Consider the following 19,836-nt stretch of genomic DNA (forward strand, 5'->3'; position numbering starts at 1 on the left):
CAGTATATAAAGAACGGTCTAACAAATTCGTTTGAAATACGTCAGACAGCATTCGACCCAGTGATAACTTGTAATTGAAAAGTAGATCATCATAACGACTATATAATTTGGTAAATGCTGACTTTAAACGTAACTGTCAAGACACCTGTTACTTCCAACTTATTTGTCAGTAGCCTGCCTCGATATAAAAATTGACCATATGCAAAACATGCTCTCGCGTATCGAATCAATCTAGAGACAAAATCACAATGAATATGCAGGTGATATATTGAATATTGCTGCACAAATATAAGGGAAATTTTACGATTGGTCACATTTATGTTTCAATAAAGTTTCCAAATACTTTATGACCTGCTTTTATATTTTATGAGGCAGAATTTATTCAAAAGCTTCTATATGAAAAGAATAAAATTGTCTTGCTGTAGTTTTGAACTCGACATCTAGATATATCGATATTTTATCTATTAACAATACTCGCATTCACTTGTCGGTTCAATATATCTCAGTGAATTCAAAATAAAAGACTTTATGACAAAGGAGAAGAATCCAGCTTTTACATCGTCAACTTCCCTTATATGTGTGTAGCAATATTGCATTGTCACCTGCATATGTTGATTATGTCATTCAATTAATTCGATATGCGAGACCATGTTCTGTGTATGGTTATTTTTAAATCGAGCCAAGCTACTGACAAATCGGTTGATGTTACATGGGATTTAACATAGTCGTTTAAAGTCAGAATTTCGTAAATCCTATGGTCGTTTAACAGACTCGTTTAACGTCAGCATTTCGTAAATCCTATGGTCGTTTAACAGACTCGTTTAACGTCAGCATTTCGTAAATTTCATGGTCGTTATAATGATCTAATTTGCAAATACAAGCTATCACTGGGCAGAATGCTGTCTGGCGTGTTTCCTACTAATTATTAAACTGTTCTTTACATACTGATTTTGAGTACGGATTACTCCGTTTACCTGACAAATGTATAGGGCTCACAGCGGGAGTGAAAGGTCAACAGTGGACGCTTACTCATACTAGGCACGTAATCCCACCTCGGGTATGTCCAAACGTCCGTGTTTGTCCTCTTAATTTTGTATTCTTTATAGGATTTACGAGATTGTTCACTTTTTAAATATTCACACTGTAATTGATAATAAACACGCCTTAGGAAAAACCTACCGAATTCCCAAATGAGAAATTGCGTTCAGTTATTCCTTTACTTCTAGCGAAAATTCGAAGGTGCCAAGGCCGTCGTTTACAGACTTTAAAACTACTATGTTGCAGGTAACTTGCACTTAAAAATTCGATTTGTATTTTTTTTTTTAAATCTAAGGGAAAAATTAGTTTCCTACAAGAAAAAATATATCTCTTATTTCAAATGTAAAACTTGTACGGTACCAATTTTGATGCACCAGATGCGCATTTCGACAAATAATGTCTCTTCAGTGATGCTCAACCGAAATGTTTGAAATCCGAAATAACAATGAAGTTTTAGAGCTATTATAGCCAAAAACAGCGTGCCAAAAAATTGGGAGTCAAATTCATCTAAGGATAAGAGCTATGCATGAGGGAGATAATCCTTAATTTTGAAATGAATTTCTAAATCTAATCTTATAGGTATTGGATTTTAATCTTCCCACAGTTGGAATATTTTCTTGAAATCCTAAGAAAATTATTCAGGCACTATATTCTATAGTACTTACAGATCAAGAGTTTAAAAAAGTGTTACCTAACCCAGATTTATCGTTAGTATAGAAAAGTTATGTCCTATACATTCATTGATCAAAGTGCATTGTTACATTGGCAATGCGATGTCGTTGGCAGACAGTTTTGTTTTGCTGACTTTATTTTGATATGCCAATAACAGAAAAAAAAAATTCTTCCCATCCTTAGTATTATTTCAAATAATTGATTTCTAGATAGTCCCATATACGTGCCTTATACTTTCGATATTCTCTAATTTTTATTATTTTGTCATGCATCAAGTTTAAAGTCTTTTGATACATTTTGTATAGTTTTGTAAAGCGTCTTAATGATATTATATATATTGGTCGCTATACAAATTGATATCATTATTATTACTGTGTCAGCTGTTTCCAATATGAAATACAACTTACATGTATTTCTCTACAAAACAGTATTATTAGAATCGGAGAAATTCATATTCAGGGTCTTAAAAAGCAACGTCAATGAACAGTATTCAGATAAACAAAATGGTTATTTTTAAATTTTATTTTATTTACTCAATTCCGTCTCTAGATCTTTTTGATTTACGTACTCGTAGACTTATACTTCTAACAAAACACAACGAAACTCAAAAAAGGAATATCAGTTCACTCCGAGAACATTCCCTCAAGCTAACTAATAATTTCATGAAATTATGATACAAATACTCGTTTCAAATCATTTCGACGTCTTTTACCAGGAAGTGGAATCCATTGCGGCGAAATCATGAAGATAATACAAATGATTATCAATTCTTCAAGCTGATATATGGCTGAAGCATTCCCACCGGCTTAAAACCCTAAATAAACAAACAACGAAGGATACTGGCTATTTGCTCAAATAAAAGTGGACAAAATCATCCTGTAATTGGAAATTTCTCCTCTGTTTCTCATTTGCTAGTTCAATATTTATAATTCCTTTTTCAGTAATTCATGCTTCCATCACAAAGAAGCTTCCTTCGTGGAGACGTTTCCCCGGATAATAAAAATCTACATACCTTGTAACAAAGTATAGACACAAGGAATGAATGTCTATGCTGTTGGTATTTTGAAGATATACATGTTTTATATGCACAATCGGCGAAGAACCACAAGAAACTAGGTACAAAGCATCTTGGGTAAAGTTGCATAAGTGTGTATTTTTAAAATAACATAAATATGGCAAGGTTTTAAATCCCTAATTTACCAATACAATAGATCATTGAGTAAAATGCTGTCTGGAATGTTTTATACCTGTTGAGGCTGTTCTCTACACACTGATTTTAACTACATTTATCCGATCGAGATGTAGGGTTCACGGTCGGTGGAGATGTAGGGTTCACGGTCGGTGTAGATGTAGAATATTTAAAATCACCTTTTCATAACTGTTCCTTAGCTCCACCTTTTCATATTACTTTATATATAGGTATATGGAAAATATATATTTCTTAAACTGAAGTATATGCTAAGAAATGTGCGAGTTGGAAGATGATATCCCACCAATTCTTTCCACACAGAAAAAGAGACCCAACTCGCATATCATATGTCATCAGATTCTTTAAAGTGATAAAAATGAATGCCGAGGTGTACAAAGACGCGTTTCTATTAGCCAGTGTTTCGGTGTTTGTCATAAACGTTTTAGCCAATTTACCAAATTAAGACTAATTATGTTCCCCAAACAAAGTTTGGGAACATATTGTTTTTACTCTTATTATTATTATTATTATTATTATTATTATTATTCTTTTTCTCCGGTACTTTTTTGTCCGGTAGTGTTCTCAGAAACTACAAAAGGGATCGATATGAAACTTTCCAGGATGATAGTATAGCGTTTGTAGATGTGCATAGTGATAGTCATTTTGTTTGCACGTGCATGCACGCGCGCGCACGTGCATTGCAATTTTGGTACAAAAAATGGAAAATCAGAATATTGAAGGAAGCGATATAAAACCTAAATAGGATGATAGTATATCATTTGTACATATGAAAAATAATAGTTATTTTGTCAGCACGCGCACGCATGCGCGTGCACGCGCATTCCAAAATTTGTACACTAACTTTGGAATCAGTCTAACTTTTTTGTTGTTCATTGAAATGGCTTGAAATTCATATCATAGGTAGATATTGAGACCCTTAACTGATTTACATAGTCAAAATTACCAATTTGCACGCGCATGCACGTGCGCTTCATTTTGATTGGATAATACTAAAATGTTTGTAACTATCTTATTTATGAAGCGAATGAGATGATATTCACAGCATAAGTAGACAATATGTGTATCTATATATTGGTGTAATAAAAAAATGCCAACGTACACGCGCATGCGCGTGCAACGTTTTTTAAATGTTCAATTTTTAAAGGACGATAAGGTTTTTGTTTTTCATCAAATTCTATTGATATTAATGGTTTAGATGTGTCTTGGTACTCCTTACAAATTGCTGTGGTTAGAATTACTGCTAAGCACGTGTATGCACGTGTGCTGAATTCTGATTGGACGATTTTAAAATCGCTATAACTTTCTTATATTTGGTGGAAACGTTATGAAATTCATACTGTGGGTATATGATACAAATGCCTGTTGAACGACATCAACAAAAATTCGGAATCGTACACGCGTGCGCGTGCATGCACGTGCAACACTTTCTTTCATTTCTTGGTACTGAAATGACCATATTGAATGTACTACATGTAATTAAAGACTAAAATAAAATGATTTTTTGCTATAGATTTAAAAGGACATCACTTTTTAATTGGGGGAGGTTTGGGGAACATATGTAACGGTCCCCGTTACAATTAGAACTAGTTTTAATTAGTTTATTATTCACATTCTATGCTCGTTATAATGAATACAATCTGTCATTAAGTCAAATGTTGTCTGACGTGTTTCATACCAATGGTTAAGCTGTTCTTTACACACTTATTTAGACTACGGATTACTCCGTATACCTGCAAGGTGAAGATAACGAACAGTGATCAATCTCATAACTCCTACAAGCAATACAAAATAGATAGTTGGGCAAACACAGATCCCTGGACACACCAGAGGTGGGATCAGGTGCCTAGGAGGAGAACCCTGATCAAGATAGTGAGCTCACAGGTGGTGTGACCGGTCAACAAAGGATGCTTACTCCTCCAAGACATTTGATTCCACATCTGGTATTTCAAGAGACCTGTGTTTCCCCTACTTTTCATTTTGTATTCTTTATTATCACTGTTCGTTATATTCACTTTTCAAACAAATAACATTAAGTTTCTATCCACTCGTAACAGAGTTCCAGAGGGATACAACAACGTCATTATTCGATCGTTTCTCTGGCATTAGGAACAAACGTTGAACCGCATTACTTATTGTAAACCAACTTTTATTCGCGTGCAAGAAATTTTCGCGAGAACTATCATCGCCAATATTTCTTGTCACAAACCTGTCCTTTAATATCCTTTGTATGTTTAAGATAATGTCGGTCGCGAAAAATAGTCACCGCGAACCAGTTCATCAATTTGAAATCGCGAAATGAAGTCGCCGCGAATAAAAGTTTGTTTACAGTATTTGATTTATTGAGCTTGCAAATATGATACTTTGTATAAAGATATTGGTTCCTTTTGGTTTTCAAGATTGCAGGTGAAAAGGTATCTGGAACTGAAATTCAATTTTCGCTAGGCATGGGTGATGCTTCTCGGTGTTTCTTTTTTTACCCTTGGCGGACCAAGCTGACTTGTTAAATCTGTGGGGTGCAACCTATTATTAGGTTACATCATAGTCAGATTTTGTACAACATGAACAGTTTGCAATAAAGGTGACTATGCCCATGGACTTTCTAATGGAAGCTAAAATCTGCAAGAAAATTAGCTTATACTGAAGAGAAAATACCACGAAGGCTGTAATGGACAGAGAGATATTTTTGTTGGTAGAAAACAGGAAGTGGGAAATATATCACATATGAGTGCATTCTAGTAATTTTGCGCGAGGACATGCATCGTGAAAATAAAAAATGCCGTGGCACGTCACCCTTGGCTAGCGAAGATGCTGAAATTTCGTGTGTACAAAATTTACAGCTGCATTTTAAAACCAAATTGTTCCAGGTTTGAAGGAATAATGACGCCTTTTATTAAAACACTGGTTCCTATTGCAGGTGGAAAATGCAAGGTAACTGAGAGAGAAAATATGATAATATGTATACTGTATTTAAAATACATTTCACAACACCAAGTTTGTCAGTTGAACATATTCCACTACTGTAGAACCAGCTACATGTATGTGGACCAATTGACGTACAATGTGGAAATTTTACTATTTCGTTGGAATGTGATTTCGTGGATATGGTTTTGAAAATGTTTTTCGTTCTGGTTTGAAAACCATGGATACAGGTACCCATGAGAAATGAGCCCACACGCAATGAGTTGCTCAACAGTACATCTTATTATTCCACTGTGTGATGGTCATAATTTTTTGTGAAGAATTGTGTGGGGCTCACGGCGGGTGTGACCGGTCGACAGGGGATGCTTACTCCTCCTAGACACCTCATTCCACCTCTGGTATGTCCAGGGGTCCGTGTTTGACAAACTTTTTATTTTATTTTGCTTATAGGAGTTATGAAATTGATCACTATTTTATTGAAAATAGATATTAACGGCAAACTAACAGCTCAACTTTATGATAAAGGGGATAATTTCAGCTTCTCCATCGTCAACTTCCCATATCTATGCAGCAATATTCCATTATCACCTGCATACGGTGTTTATATATCTTAACTAATTCGATACGCAAGAGCTTTTTCTGCGTATGATCAGTTTTTTAATCGAGGTGGGCTACTGACACAGTAGTTGATGATGCAGGGGTTTCAACAATCTCGTTTAAAGTCAGTATTTCGCAAATTCTATGGTCGTTATAACAATTTAGTTTGCCAATACCATCTATCATCGAGTCAAATGCTGTCTTATCTTGTTTCATACCGATTGTTAAGCTGTTCTTGACACATTGATTTTGACTACGGATAACTCCGTTTACCTTTACTGCTCACGGCGGGTGTGACCTGTCGACAGGGGATGCTTACTCCTCCTAGGCAACTGATCCCACCTCTGGTATATCCAGGGGTCCGTTTTTGTCGAACTCTCTATTTTGTATTGCTTATAGAAATTATGAGATTGATCACTGTTCGTTATCTTCACCTTTCATATATGTAACTTTGGATATTCAATCAATATACAATTTACCTAATGTATATGTAATTAAGATGAACTCCATTAGAATATTACCTCGGCATCCCATTGGACCTCTACATTGAAAGGTAAACATGTTAAGGTAAACTAGTTATTCTCTCTACTCGTCACACACTGTTCTCGTGTAACATTTTCTCTGACCTTGTCTAATGTTTCTCTAATATGCAAAATAATATCGGTAACAAGCTCATGGTTACCGTGTTGAAACCCTTGATATAAAAAAAAAAATGAACCCCAAATGTAAAATTTATATTACGGATAACTTGTTTTATTTGATGTAACTCTTAATGCAAAATGTGTTGCCTGTATGGTAAGGATTAAACACAGTACACATTGTAAAATCATATAGATATCAACATCTTACATGCATGTACTATGATTATGGTAAGGATTAAACACAGTACATATTGTAAAATCATATACATGTAGATATCAACATCTTACATGCATGTACTATGATTATGAACACATCTAAGTAAAGAAAGACATGTTTGACAAGACCATGCTTTTGTGCATCTGTCGTAGTCACGCCCATAACATTGCATTGATATATTGTACTCCAAATCTTCAAGTATATTTTTGGAAGAGAATCTTACGTTAGAAGATTTTATTTTCAGTTCGTTAGGAAACGGAGCTCAACCTGACAACACTTTTAATCAGAGAATTTATAGCAAACGGGGGGGGGGGGGGGGGTGGGGATTGATTAGATGAAGGATTTTGTTTTTAGTTTAACAATACATGTTCAATGTTTGGAAAGGAAGAAGACGGGCTGTATCTGATATGAACGTTTTAACATAAAACGCAGTGAATGTTGTCTTTTCCAAGCATGGAAGAGGTGGACGAAGCTATACTGGACAGTGAATGTTTACCCAATACAATAAACTTTTTCCAACTTGTAAATGTTATGTCACTTTATATTTTCAATTCATTTATTTACAACTATTAGATTAGAAGTATATGAAAGAAATAAGACTTTGCTATCTTCAATCACCAAGAGGGCATTAACTTTTTTTTTTAGTGTACATCCTCCTCTAGCCCTGAAGGTTTTTTGTAGCAGGTATTTATAAGAACTCTTATAGAAATAAATGATATCTAATTCTGAAACACTTTTACATGATAGGGTTCCTTGTTTTTGTCAAGGGTTGAATTATAGCAACACCAGTTTCTTCTTCATGTTTTATACTTCTACAGTTGTATATAAGAACTCTTATAGAAATAAATGATATCTAATTCTGAAACACTTTTACAAGATAGGGTTCCTTTTTTTGTCAAGGGTTGAATTATAGCAACACCAGTTTCTTCTTCATGTTTTATACTTCTACAGTTGTATTAATCTTCTTCACTGGTTCTGTATTCTTGAAATGTAAATACTCCTTTCATTTCCTTTTTATCTACTTTCTCTCGGAATGCATAGTAGTGTAGCATTGTTGTGTGTTGTGTTCTAACTATACACAGTTTCTAATATGATAATGTGGTTGCGCTTGTGGCTTTCTTACAAAAAATCATCACCATTATTATTTCAATACAAAGTTTTGGTTTACGTGTTTTGATTATCTGAAACTAACCAACCTTTCACGTTTTTCTCAGTTAAGAAGGCCTCCATGGTTTCCAAACTAACCGACCTTTCACCTTTTCTCAGTTCAGAGGGCCTCCGTGATTTCCAGAAGGTCCAATAAAGTGTCTGACGTTAACATTGTGGACGATGAATTTGAAAACTTGTCTAAGCTGAGCAGAAGAGGGGCTGTACATATTTCAAGAACGTAAGACCACTTCTATCGATAATTAGAGATGTAACTGTATATATTTACCATTGCTACCTTAACATAGAATTGAGAAAGGGTGAATCCTTGAAAGATATGTCTAGAAGTGTATGTGATTCTAATTAATTAATGACAACTACCTACATGTATTAATGTCATCAACACTAAAGTGCAGATAACTACGGTGGCTGGTTTAGGGCAGGTTTCATAAAACAAATTTTATTTCGTAGGAACGAATTTTATATTGTGGGTGATGAATATTACTCCGTAGGAACGACTCTTTTTAAAAAAATAAATATCTTCCACTTGCCCTAAACCAGCCTCCTAATATAACATTTATTCATCTATTTGTGAATTTCATACAATGCAATTATATATTTCATTCAAGTCCTTTTGATTAATATCATAACCTGCCAGTAGCGTTTGATCACGATTCATTCTCCGTTCACTGTTCTCAGCCGAAGAATTCCTTTGTGAACAATAAAACTAGCTAAATCCATTACAAAAATTAATCTTTCCTGTTTCCATGTCATATCAACACAATAAATACTCCATTGACACGGTACTGTCTTCATCGTGCAGCGACTTAGAACCATTGATAAATGCTGTTTGCCAGTTAGACGGCGGTCATCAGCAGGTTGCTGAATTTTTGAAGAGATTGATCCCTATATATACGGATATGGAACGGCACATGCGCCTTGCAAAAGACTCAAAATACGTAGTGGACGTGCTACTCGAACACGCAGTGGCAGCCATACTACTGAAGGACACACTAAAAGTATTTCCAAAAATCATTATCTATATCTGATGCCAGTATAAGATGGCAAACATGAAGTTTACCCTATCAAAAGTTTTGGATCGTGATAAAACTAACAAAATCAATTGAAGAATAATAGAAATACAATGAGTCTTTTATGTTTTATTTGCCTCATAGTGTAAAGAGATACTACAAACGGTGGAGGAGTTATTGCAAAGCATTGATGACAAAGACTTTACGTTCGATGTTTTCCGATTGTCGAAAATTTCCAGAATTCGCGGGAAGGTAATAAACATTTAATAATTATTTCATTGTCTTTCACATTGCCGATCCTGTGGTCTGTTGTTAAAATAGAAGAATCATACATCACCTGCTCTGTGGAGACATATTCACAAAGCATATACCACCAATGATATCTTATGAAGACCCATATCTACATTCATAGGTTGCCTATTACTCTGGCGACTTGGAGACGGCCCAGAGATGGTTTCGTCGCGCGGGAGAACTACTGGGAATCCACCAACCATCCACAAACCTCATGATCTGGTTGTCCACTATAAGATGTATGGTCCACTTAAAGACGCTTAGAAAATTTACAGTAGAAAGAAGGTGAGTCATTATCACTAATTCAAATTAAATTTTACTCACGTGGCGAGAAAAAACGAATAGAATTAAAATACACAAATACAAATGATTTGCAAAACAATATATAGGGCAACATCATTTTTAGGATTGCTGCAATAGCTAAGGAGGCCGAGAGTGTTTTCCATGAACAGGGTGTGTGGGATTTGTATCTATCCATCCTTAAAAACTTCCACTATGAATTCAAAAATCACACGGGATTTACGAATGACGCATCACGTAAAATGAAAAAGAAGTCTTACAACTATAGTATGTGCTGGTGTCGTCTGCTTTAAGTTGCTCACACGCCGAACCAAGTACGGTCAAATCAATAGTCTCAAAGATACCAAAAATACAACTTGTGGAATCGATAGCAACCACCTGTTTACACTTGTTCAACCATATTCTTGCACCCCATCTCGTGCCAACATAGGGTTATAGTAAGGACTTCAGTTTTTTCCTGGAAAAATCTTTAAAACATCTTACAATTTATGAATTTAGATATTGTTACCCGGTGATCTCCGAATTTTTTAAATGTGCTTTAACATGTTTTCATACATTTACATTCTTATGTATATTGTTTCTCTTAAGTTCTAGGGAGATTCCACTGTCTGTCATAGCATTTGCTCAGTAAGTCGGATTATGTTTGTCGGGGATCTCCTTATTAGTAATGTAGTTGATTTGTAGTAGTTTATTACGTTCGTCATTAATAAATGACATTTTTCATCCAAACTGATGTTGTTTTCTAAGGTAAAAATTAACAAAGCTACAGGTCTAAGATGGAACTGGAAATAATAAGTTTTGGAGTTATATGCAATATTGGGAAATCAAAAGATAAATGGAGGACATAAAAATGCATTTATTATCATATCGTGTGAATTTGTTGAATCAATGCCAATTGTTTAGAGTTTAAGATTAAATTATTTTTGGATGATTCTGCGAGTATTGTATTCTACGAATATTTCATTGTTAGCACCTTTAATCAGTAGTATGTCTGTAAGCCAAATAAAATTTCCTTTTAAATCCGTGGCCCCTTTTCGTCATTGAACAGCAAGTCCAGATCTGCTGAACAAGGACTCCCATTATAAAAATCAGCAGATAGATCTGTTTTGTAGGCATGCCACTGACAAAACGTTGGAACAAGGATACTGCTTGTCAGATCTGCTCTGGTTCTATAGAGAAAGTGGAAAGGAAAACCTAGTACATCTTAGTATCCTTCAACAGATGATAAAAGTTACAGGACGAACCTGCTATTTGCACCAGGTGTGTTGCTGAACAGACACAAAATATATTGGTTCAATTATTGACAATTCTAAAGATACCATATACTAGCATACATAAAATCCCTGGTGGTGTTAGGGTTAACATTCTCAACACTATAATGTTTCAGGTTGTGGAATCATATGCAGCTGCAATCAAAGTATGTAAGATAGAAAGCACAAAAAGAAAATTGGAAACTCAACTTTTTGAGAGGTTTGTTTAGAATCAGACGAAGTATCATATCTCCAGAAAAAATGCTGTTAATATTTGAATAGATGTTTTCATTTCATGTTACATCACAAATGTTTTACAGCTGTGTGTCCAGACATGACGAGCTCTCACACAATGATCTGGTTATGTTAGCCAACATGTATACAGATATGGCCATTAACTACCTTAACGCAGGAGACCTCTGTGAAGCTCTTTCTTCAAGTAGGTTGTTTTATTAAGTCCTTAGTGTTTTGTTCCCTAGTTTTGTTCAGAAGGTTAAAAAAGAAACAGTCCATTATGGTAAATGACAAATATAACCTTCCCTACTTGTGTATTTATAATCTTGACTTTTAATTGTCCAGTTATGCATCGTCAGTTCCCTTGGTATTTGCGCTTATGGCTTAAATACCATGGGGAACCACCGAGGATGCAATTACGAAATATATCTTGTTTAGATCAAAATTTATTACGAACATTAAGGTTGCTGACAGACAGACAATAAAATTACATAGCCCACAGATTAAAATGCACACTATATGTATTATGCTAACCTGAGCTAAATAATAGTTATGAATGGGTACAAATGAATGAATTGTATCAAAACTTTTCTCAAATCAACATCAAAACGTATGACTTTTCAGCACTTTACATGACCATTCTTCACGATGAATTAAAGACTAGACTTTTTTACATCATAGACAGTTGCTAACAAAAATGGATAAAGGAAATATTCCTATCTAGTGATCGGTCATCCAAAAAATTAATTTGTTAAACACCACTCTGATAACATACACAAGTACTCTGAAGTTGAAATAAAAATATGCTGGAGTTCCCCATTGACAATATCTTCGTAGTCTTCGGATCATGTCTTCCATATATAATTTCTTTTTTGAAATGCATGATTGTATGAACTGTGACTCTTCACGACTCCATACTTCATAAAGCGCGTTAAGCGTTGCAGTTCATACCCTCATATTTTCAAAAATGAAGTTTATGTCTTGCATTTACAATTTACTTTCATTGCTGACGGTATTCGCAACCTTTAGAATAGACATACTGTATTTAACAAGATTCATACGCGCATGCGTGCAGTCATGAGGAAATGGCTACCATTACAATTGAAAAAGATAGGAAAGGCAAAAACATTGAAAATGTAAACATGTGTAGATACGTGCGAGATGCAAGCTACTGTATTATGTTAGATGTCTTCTTAACCATTTCCTTAAATATCTTAAAACCCAGTGGCGGATTAAAGGGGGCACAGCCCCCTAAAATTTTCAAATTTAAGGTAAATCGTGGTCTCTTGATTAGAATAATGTAAACAATAGAATAAGCAAGAATTTTTCCCACTCTCGGAGAAATAAATGACAAAATCTTTTTATTTATTGAATTACTTTTATTGGGAGAACTTACATTTTTTCCAAAAACTCCTAAAATTTGCGTCATTTTATTAATTTCACCTTATCAAAAATGACAGAAAATAGTAAAAATAGGAGACATATTTCTAGCCCTAGAAAATCTGTAAAATTCAGGAGCTTTTGGGGGCTTCGCCCCCTGGGCCCCCACCAGGGTCCTTGCCTCAAAAAGTTGTGCTCTCCCTAATTGCAGTTTCTGGATCCGCCCCTGAAACCGATATACACGATGCAACTAATATTGCCTGCCATTACTCTCATGGGCTTTTTATACGCCCGTCTTAAGACGGGCCGTATTATGTTATGGCCTTCATGTCCGTCCGTCTGTCTGTCTGTCCGTCTGTCCGTCCGTCTGTTAGCTTTTTCGTGTCCGGCTCATAACTTAAATATTATAAGGCCTAGAATAATCAAACTTTGTCAGTTGATACATCTTGGGTAGAAGGTGTGTCGCACATTAAAACCAGGTCGCTGTGACTTTTAATTAAGAAGATATGGCCAAATATGGTAAAACCCTGTCCGGCTCATAACTTGAAAACTATTTGATCTAGAATCATGAAACTTGGTCATCTTATGCATCTTAGGTAGAAGGTGTGTCGCACTGTACTTTAAGGTCACTGTGACATTTAGTTGAAGTGATTTTTTGAAAAAAGTATGTTATAATTGGTACAATCCCTACTCATATAAGAGTTTTGTAGAAAACCTCATTCAAAAATGTTACATCAAGAAAACACATTTTTTTTATGATATACTGTACAGCTTTTTTTTAGCCTATGTAATGTTTCCTTTGTTTCTAACAATAACATGAGAAATTCCACTTGTCCCATGGGAGTAGCATGCAAAGGGCATTTTGACAAGACTAATTAATGAGTTTTGTGTAGAGCATCTCTGATCAACATGATCAAGCAGGTGTTATCTTTATCTCTAGGGAATTGGGCAGAGAGATCTTAGCCTCTTAATTGCAGATATACCAGAAATTATTTGTGAAAGTGAATTTGTTTGTTGTGGTTAGTCTTTATTTTCAAAATTAATTTGACATTGTACTATATAATTTTTAATTTTTTTTCCTCAGCAACCTGTATGCAGAGTATCATTTCTCACTAAGACAACAAATGGTTGCAATATGTATAAAGGCCTATTTTAATGATTAGTATTTTGATGTTTTGTTATGGCTGTGGCATTGTTCAGAAAAAAGATATACAATGAACAAAGCTGCAGATTGGGCATTTGTGTAAATCTGAACAGATGAAATAGTATTGCAATAACCATATTAAAAAATGTTAATTCAAGAAACTACACATTCTTCATTATATACACTGTACTATACAGCAGTATATAACAAACAAATTATTTCTTTTGTGTCAGTAACAAGAGAAATTTCCCTTGTCCCATGGGTGTAATTATCAAGCAATTCAGGAGGCATTTTGCTAACAGAAAAATTGCATTCTGTCAAATTACAGATTAATTAATGAGTTTAGAAGATTTCTGTTACAGCAATCTGATCAAGGAGGTGCTATCTATATCTCTTGCAATCAGGAATTGGGCAGAGGAATCTGGCCTTCTAATTGATCTGTCAAATTTTAGAACAGTTCTACTTGGTAGCCATTACTTTGAAAGTTAATTTGGTATAAAGTTTAAGAATTAATATGATATTGTAAAATATATTTTTATTTTATATCTCAACAACAAGGTGCAGATTGTCATGTCTCACTAAGATGACAGTTTTACAGTCTAAGAATAAACATAATGACTAATGTTTGATGTTTTATTACGCTGTGCATTGTTCTTCATTCCTTAAAATACAATGAGCAAAGCTGCAGATGTGCATTTCTCAAGTCTAACACAACCAGTTGAGAAATATATGATGTATTATTTTTTTTCTAATTAATAACTACACCATAGGAGATGCACCAGTATTTGAAATAACCGTTTTTAATCTATATTTATTTATATTGACATGACCATGCATATTTTACTTTTATACTTGAAGATTTGACAAAGGCAGATACTGATATATGTATTTTTTGATATGTTGAATAAATCAACCTTTTTGAGTACTCCCACTTATTGTAAGTTGTTTGCTTGGATAAAGGGCTATCTTGCACTTTAATCATTTCATTGAAACCATTTGGGAAAATGTTTTTATATCCTTTTAAAAATCATTAAGCTTACATTATCAATATTTGAAGCAATGTCACATGAGGCCATAAAGTGGGTAAGATTCTTAAAGGAAGGTTGACATTTGGTTCCATGCATACCTATCTCTTCATGGTGATATGTTCATGTTAACAATATGTGACGGGCGTATCATGTGCCGTGGCGGTGCACTTTATTATTACATGCAACTCTCTGTTCGCATGCTACAACTAATGGCGTGCAATTCTTTTATTTTCCTTCCAATTTTAAAAACACATTTTCCCACCTTCATTGCAAAACAACAACAAAACAAAACAACAACAACAACCCAAATGGTTTACTAAGATAAGCCCAAAATATTGCAGCAATCGTGTGTGTTCATATATTGCTAAGCATCTTCTTGCTCGAAGAGTTCCATAAAATTATCTGTTTGTTCTTTGTTCATAACTATTTCTTTTCTCTTTATTACTTTGTTTACTAGTTGGGAGAAAAAACACGTTGTAGAAATGACCTGCATATTCTACATATGTCCTTTGATTCTAAGTTCTGATTGGTTACTGTTGAAAGGAATCGCATGCAACTCAACTTCAACTAGAACAGAACAAAACAAAAACTCGTGTGTCACGAAAAGTGTTGCATGCAACTAACATTACCTCGGTTTACTTCTGACATCGTGTAAACCGGCCTTTACAATGAGAAGAACATAAGGGTTACTATAAACAAAAATAAATTGTTGCGTAATATTGATTGTCTGTATAATTCATACTTAGGTACGGGGGCATATGAGATCTTTGACAAGCTAAACCACCAGGACTCTGGGTTAGCGGTATCTCCTGTACTGGCTTCCTGTCTGTTTCTAACCCGAAGGTAAACATTATGTTTTCTTATCAGATGCTCTCTCTATGTCTAAAAGTAACGATTCCATTATTTCTGTAATATAATACAGCCCAGATGGTATTGCCTACAAATGACACTTATTATTTCCGGGAGAAATAGGTTAGATTTCATCGTAAACATATTTACTTGATTTCTGTCGTCTTGTATTTGATTTAGCAATCTTACACATGTTAAATCTGTGTTACAAATCCATTGCGCTATTGAGAAGGTACTTTCACTGAGTTTTAGGAGAACTACATTGCGTCATGTTCTCGTGTTACATCGACATTTTGCGGGTTTTTTCTCTTTTCAGAAACGATCAATTTTGTGAGTTTCTACAGAGACTACAGTCTCCTGTCTGCCGTTCTGATGGTAGGATTCAGCGTGTCTGGTACTACACGTTCTGTGTGGAGGGAATACTAAATGGAGGTAGTGATCAACACAAATATCAGTAACATGTTTACAGTAAATTTCCTTTTTTGTTTATCAGCCCTATACAGGTATAGAAAAAATAAAGATTTTCCTTCAGATATTTAAATAAATGACGAAATTGTTACTTTTTCATAGTCAGACATGCTAACTTTGAAGATCATGCAATTAACATATGAATTATGATGTCATAGATATGACTGAAACACATTTTTTGTATTCCTTTTTATTTGGTCATATTTTGTGTAAAGCCGTGTAATTTGATCCCCTATTCGAAGATTTTTACGTGAACACATAAAAAACCCAACAAATCTGGGTTTAATTGGAAATAATAAAACTGAAAAGAAATATGAATTGTTGAAAACATGTTTGCATTGAAATGACACTTTTTTCTGTCAAATTGACGAATTCCAACTGCGTTGATTTAAAATTTGACTTCATACTGATATATTAATCATGATACTACCGTTATTATAGGAGGGTGGGGTGTTTTGTTTGCTTGTTCGTTGTTTTACATCGTATTCTAAAAGTTTTTTGTATATACATCACCAGCTTTAAGCGAAGTGTCACATATTTTGATCTCTGCATGACGCTTACACTTACATAGCAGTGAGGGTTCTTTATTGTGCCAACTCCTATTGTGACACGTGACCCCCACTGATGCCGGGTGTACGGCGAAGGAGCATTCACTACCTATCTAAACCACAGGGGCTTAGCCCGTTTTGGGCCCGAATTCTGTGATACCATTTATATATCTATATGTGTGGTATCACAGAGTTCGGGCCCAAAAACGGGCTTAGCCCCTGTGATCTAAACGTTATGATAGAGTCGGAAATCGAACCAGGGCCTCCCGGTTTTTACACTGTATTTATTTCATGATTAGATATATTAATTTAAATTGTTGAGATTGGAACACAAGTGCATATGCACGTTTACATCAATTCCTCTCTCATATAAAACGAGCTTGAACTACTGAACTACCTCGATCGAGAAAAAATGAGCATGGTATTTCACACATCAATGCCATTGTTAGTTTTTACTTTTCTCATTCTTTTTTCGTATTGATATGTTGAGCTGATACATATATTAATTTTATGTGGAAAGTATCACAAGCAATTTAGAAAAATTAGGTATCATTTTGTGAATTTATTAATAAATTTGAACAATGTACTCCAATAAACAAGCAAAAATGACTTGTCTTATCAATAGAGAGGGCACGCTTTTGTATTCAATCAAAATAATTCTGGAAGTTATGGTGATAACAATATTCTATTCATTCTGCAGTAAATGGGAATCACATCCTTTTTTCAACACTACTTTTTATAATCAGCTGTAAAATGACAATAAATTGCGTTCAGAACATTTGTGTGTACTGAATAGATAAGTAGAAACGTGAATGAGTGAAAATGAAAAACGGAGCCAATATCGCATTTGAAATGAAAATTCGTTCATTCTGTATCTCTTATATCGAGGGAAATATGTGCATTTTTGCATTGCCTCTGGGATCATCTATGAATGTATCGCACTAAGTGCCTTTTTTGGATATTTTCCAAAAAGCAAAAAGGAGAGAAACAGTTCAGTCGACTGTAGGGAGGACAGTAGATGCAGCTAATTTCGTTTCTTTTCTGTCTTATTCTTTTGAATTAGATTATCCGCTGCAGTCTTTCCAGTGCTGTCTCGACTTCGCTACTCATTACCTGCGGTCCTGTGACGCCGTCAGTAATGAAAATGTCGCTCGGCTCTACCTCGCAATGAATATCGCCGTGTGGTGGGTGAAAACACATTCAAATTAACAACTGAAGTTTATATAATTTGTGGGGGAAATATTTATTATTGTTACATAAATCTATAACAAATGCAAAGCTTTTATTTTCACAAAGAAACAAGAATTAAGTAAGAAATGTTTGATGAAACGCTACATTTGTATATTGCTTTATGTGTGATTTTACCGCGATTTTTATTGCCCTGCTTAGGTTTTGTCGGAAAGGTCAGTGGGATTCTGCACAGATCTGGTTGGATTACTCGGAGGTTCTCAACACAAACATCGTGTCGTTCCTATCTCTTTACGCGTTGTCTCGGAAACTGGAAGCCATGTTGCTCTACCTTAACACAAGTAAACTTACCAAGTCCCAAAAAGCTCTAAACGCATTAAACGGAAAAATTGAAATGGTAAGCTCACACTTCAGTTTTATCTCTATTTCAAGTCTTGTTTTTTATTTATTTAAAATAGACCAATACACTGCTAGTCATCAAGAATTGGTAATGTAAAAACAAAATACATTGATTTCAGGATTTAAAGAAACTTGACAAAGGTTGCCGGAAAATTCCATCGATGTTGCCCCGATTTCATCACCTGAAGGCGTACCTGAGTATTCTAAAGCAGTCTTACTTTAAGACAAAGTGGCACCTCATGACTGCAGTGAAGATTGCAACGAAGCACGGCAACATACTGGAATTAACATGGGTCAAGAGACATCGATGGATGTGGTTCAAAAGGATGGACACACCTGACCAGTGGCCTGATTCTACCTCCCAAGGAAACTCGAAATCATGCATTAAGGAGTCTCCCATTTACAATTGGCCAATTATACCTCAAACAAACAACAAAGAACAGCCATCCCTGCAATATTCTAAAACGACATTTAGTCAGAAATGATTGTTTTGGACGTTGAAACAAATACTATGTACAAAAACCGTTTAGTCCTATTCCACAAGTAAATCAGAAATTGATTTTTATCTTTAGTAAACCATTTACAAAGAATACACACATGCATCTGCTCCAACATGTGAATACATGTACAAATGGATGTATTCAAAAAGATAAAACCAAATATTAAAATACAATTCTAGATACAATGATTTAATTTACATACATTGTACCATACATGACGAAATAAATATTTTAAATAAAATTATGTTACTCGATCGTTTAATTTCTCATATGCTCCAATCTTTATATTAGATTTGGATAAAGATATAAATGCTACGGTGTTTCTCATATGCTCCAATCTTTATATTAGATTTGGATAAAGATATAAATGCTACGGTATTCTATGAATAAAATGAAACAAAAACTCTATTAAATATGCATACAAAACCTACGGTTGTAGAGATATAAATGATAATAGTTTCAAAATACAGTCTGTCTTTTTGCACACTTTCTTTCCAAAATGCGCCGAGTACTGACCACGTGACTGTCTTATTAGTATACAACGCCCTTTTATTTATATATATATATATATATGTATATATATATATATATATATATATATATATATATATATATATAACTACCCTTTAGTGCTTTACACATGATCTAGCATAGTGACGTTAGATTGATTGGTCCTTATTATGTATACAGTCGATCAACTCAATTTCAAATCTTACCGACGCCATTGTTATGTTTAGTTCATTTATTTAGGAATAGGCATATATACAGTATAAATACAAGATTATA

At 34.5% G+C, this 19,836-nt stretch overlaps 1 protein-coding gene across 1 annotated transcript in view; it reads left to right on the plus strand.

The window, feature by feature from the left end:
• The window catches only part of LOC125651526 (adenylate cyclase type 10-like), a 63,866-nt gene extending 44,560 nt beyond the window's left edge, over nucleotides 1-19,306 (plus strand). Inside the window, exons 21-32 of the mRNA XM_048880162.2 lie at nucleotides 8,561-8,681; nucleotides 9,264-9,459; nucleotides 9,616-9,723; nucleotides 9,884-10,047; nucleotides 11,175-11,322; nucleotides 11,450-11,532; nucleotides 11,633-11,751; nucleotides 15,845-15,941; nucleotides 16,264-16,379; nucleotides 18,027-18,147; nucleotides 18,353-18,548; nucleotides 18,670-19,306. Coding sequence (XP_048736119.2) covers nucleotides 8,561-8,681; nucleotides 9,264-9,459; nucleotides 9,616-9,723; nucleotides 9,884-10,047; nucleotides 11,175-11,322; nucleotides 11,450-11,532; nucleotides 11,633-11,751; nucleotides 15,845-15,941; nucleotides 16,264-16,379; nucleotides 18,027-18,147; nucleotides 18,353-18,548; nucleotides 18,670-19,035 — 1,835 coding nt within the window. The 3' untranslated portion in view covers nucleotides 19,036-19,306. The remainder of the gene's footprint in view (nucleotides 1-8,560; nucleotides 8,682-9,263; nucleotides 9,460-9,615; nucleotides 9,724-9,883; nucleotides 10,048-11,174; nucleotides 11,323-11,449; nucleotides 11,533-11,632; nucleotides 11,752-15,844; nucleotides 15,942-16,263; nucleotides 16,380-18,026; nucleotides 18,148-18,352; nucleotides 18,549-18,669) is intronic.
• The last annotated feature ends 530 nt before the right edge of the window (nucleotides 19,307-19,836 follow it).

This window comes from Ostrea edulis, chromosome 5 (genome assembly GCF_947568905.1).
Source record: "Ostrea edulis chromosome 5, xbOstEdul1.1, whole genome shotgun sequence".
In the NCBI taxonomy this organism is placed as follows: domain Eukaryota; kingdom Metazoa; phylum Mollusca; class Bivalvia; order Ostreida; family Ostreidae; genus Ostrea; species Ostrea edulis.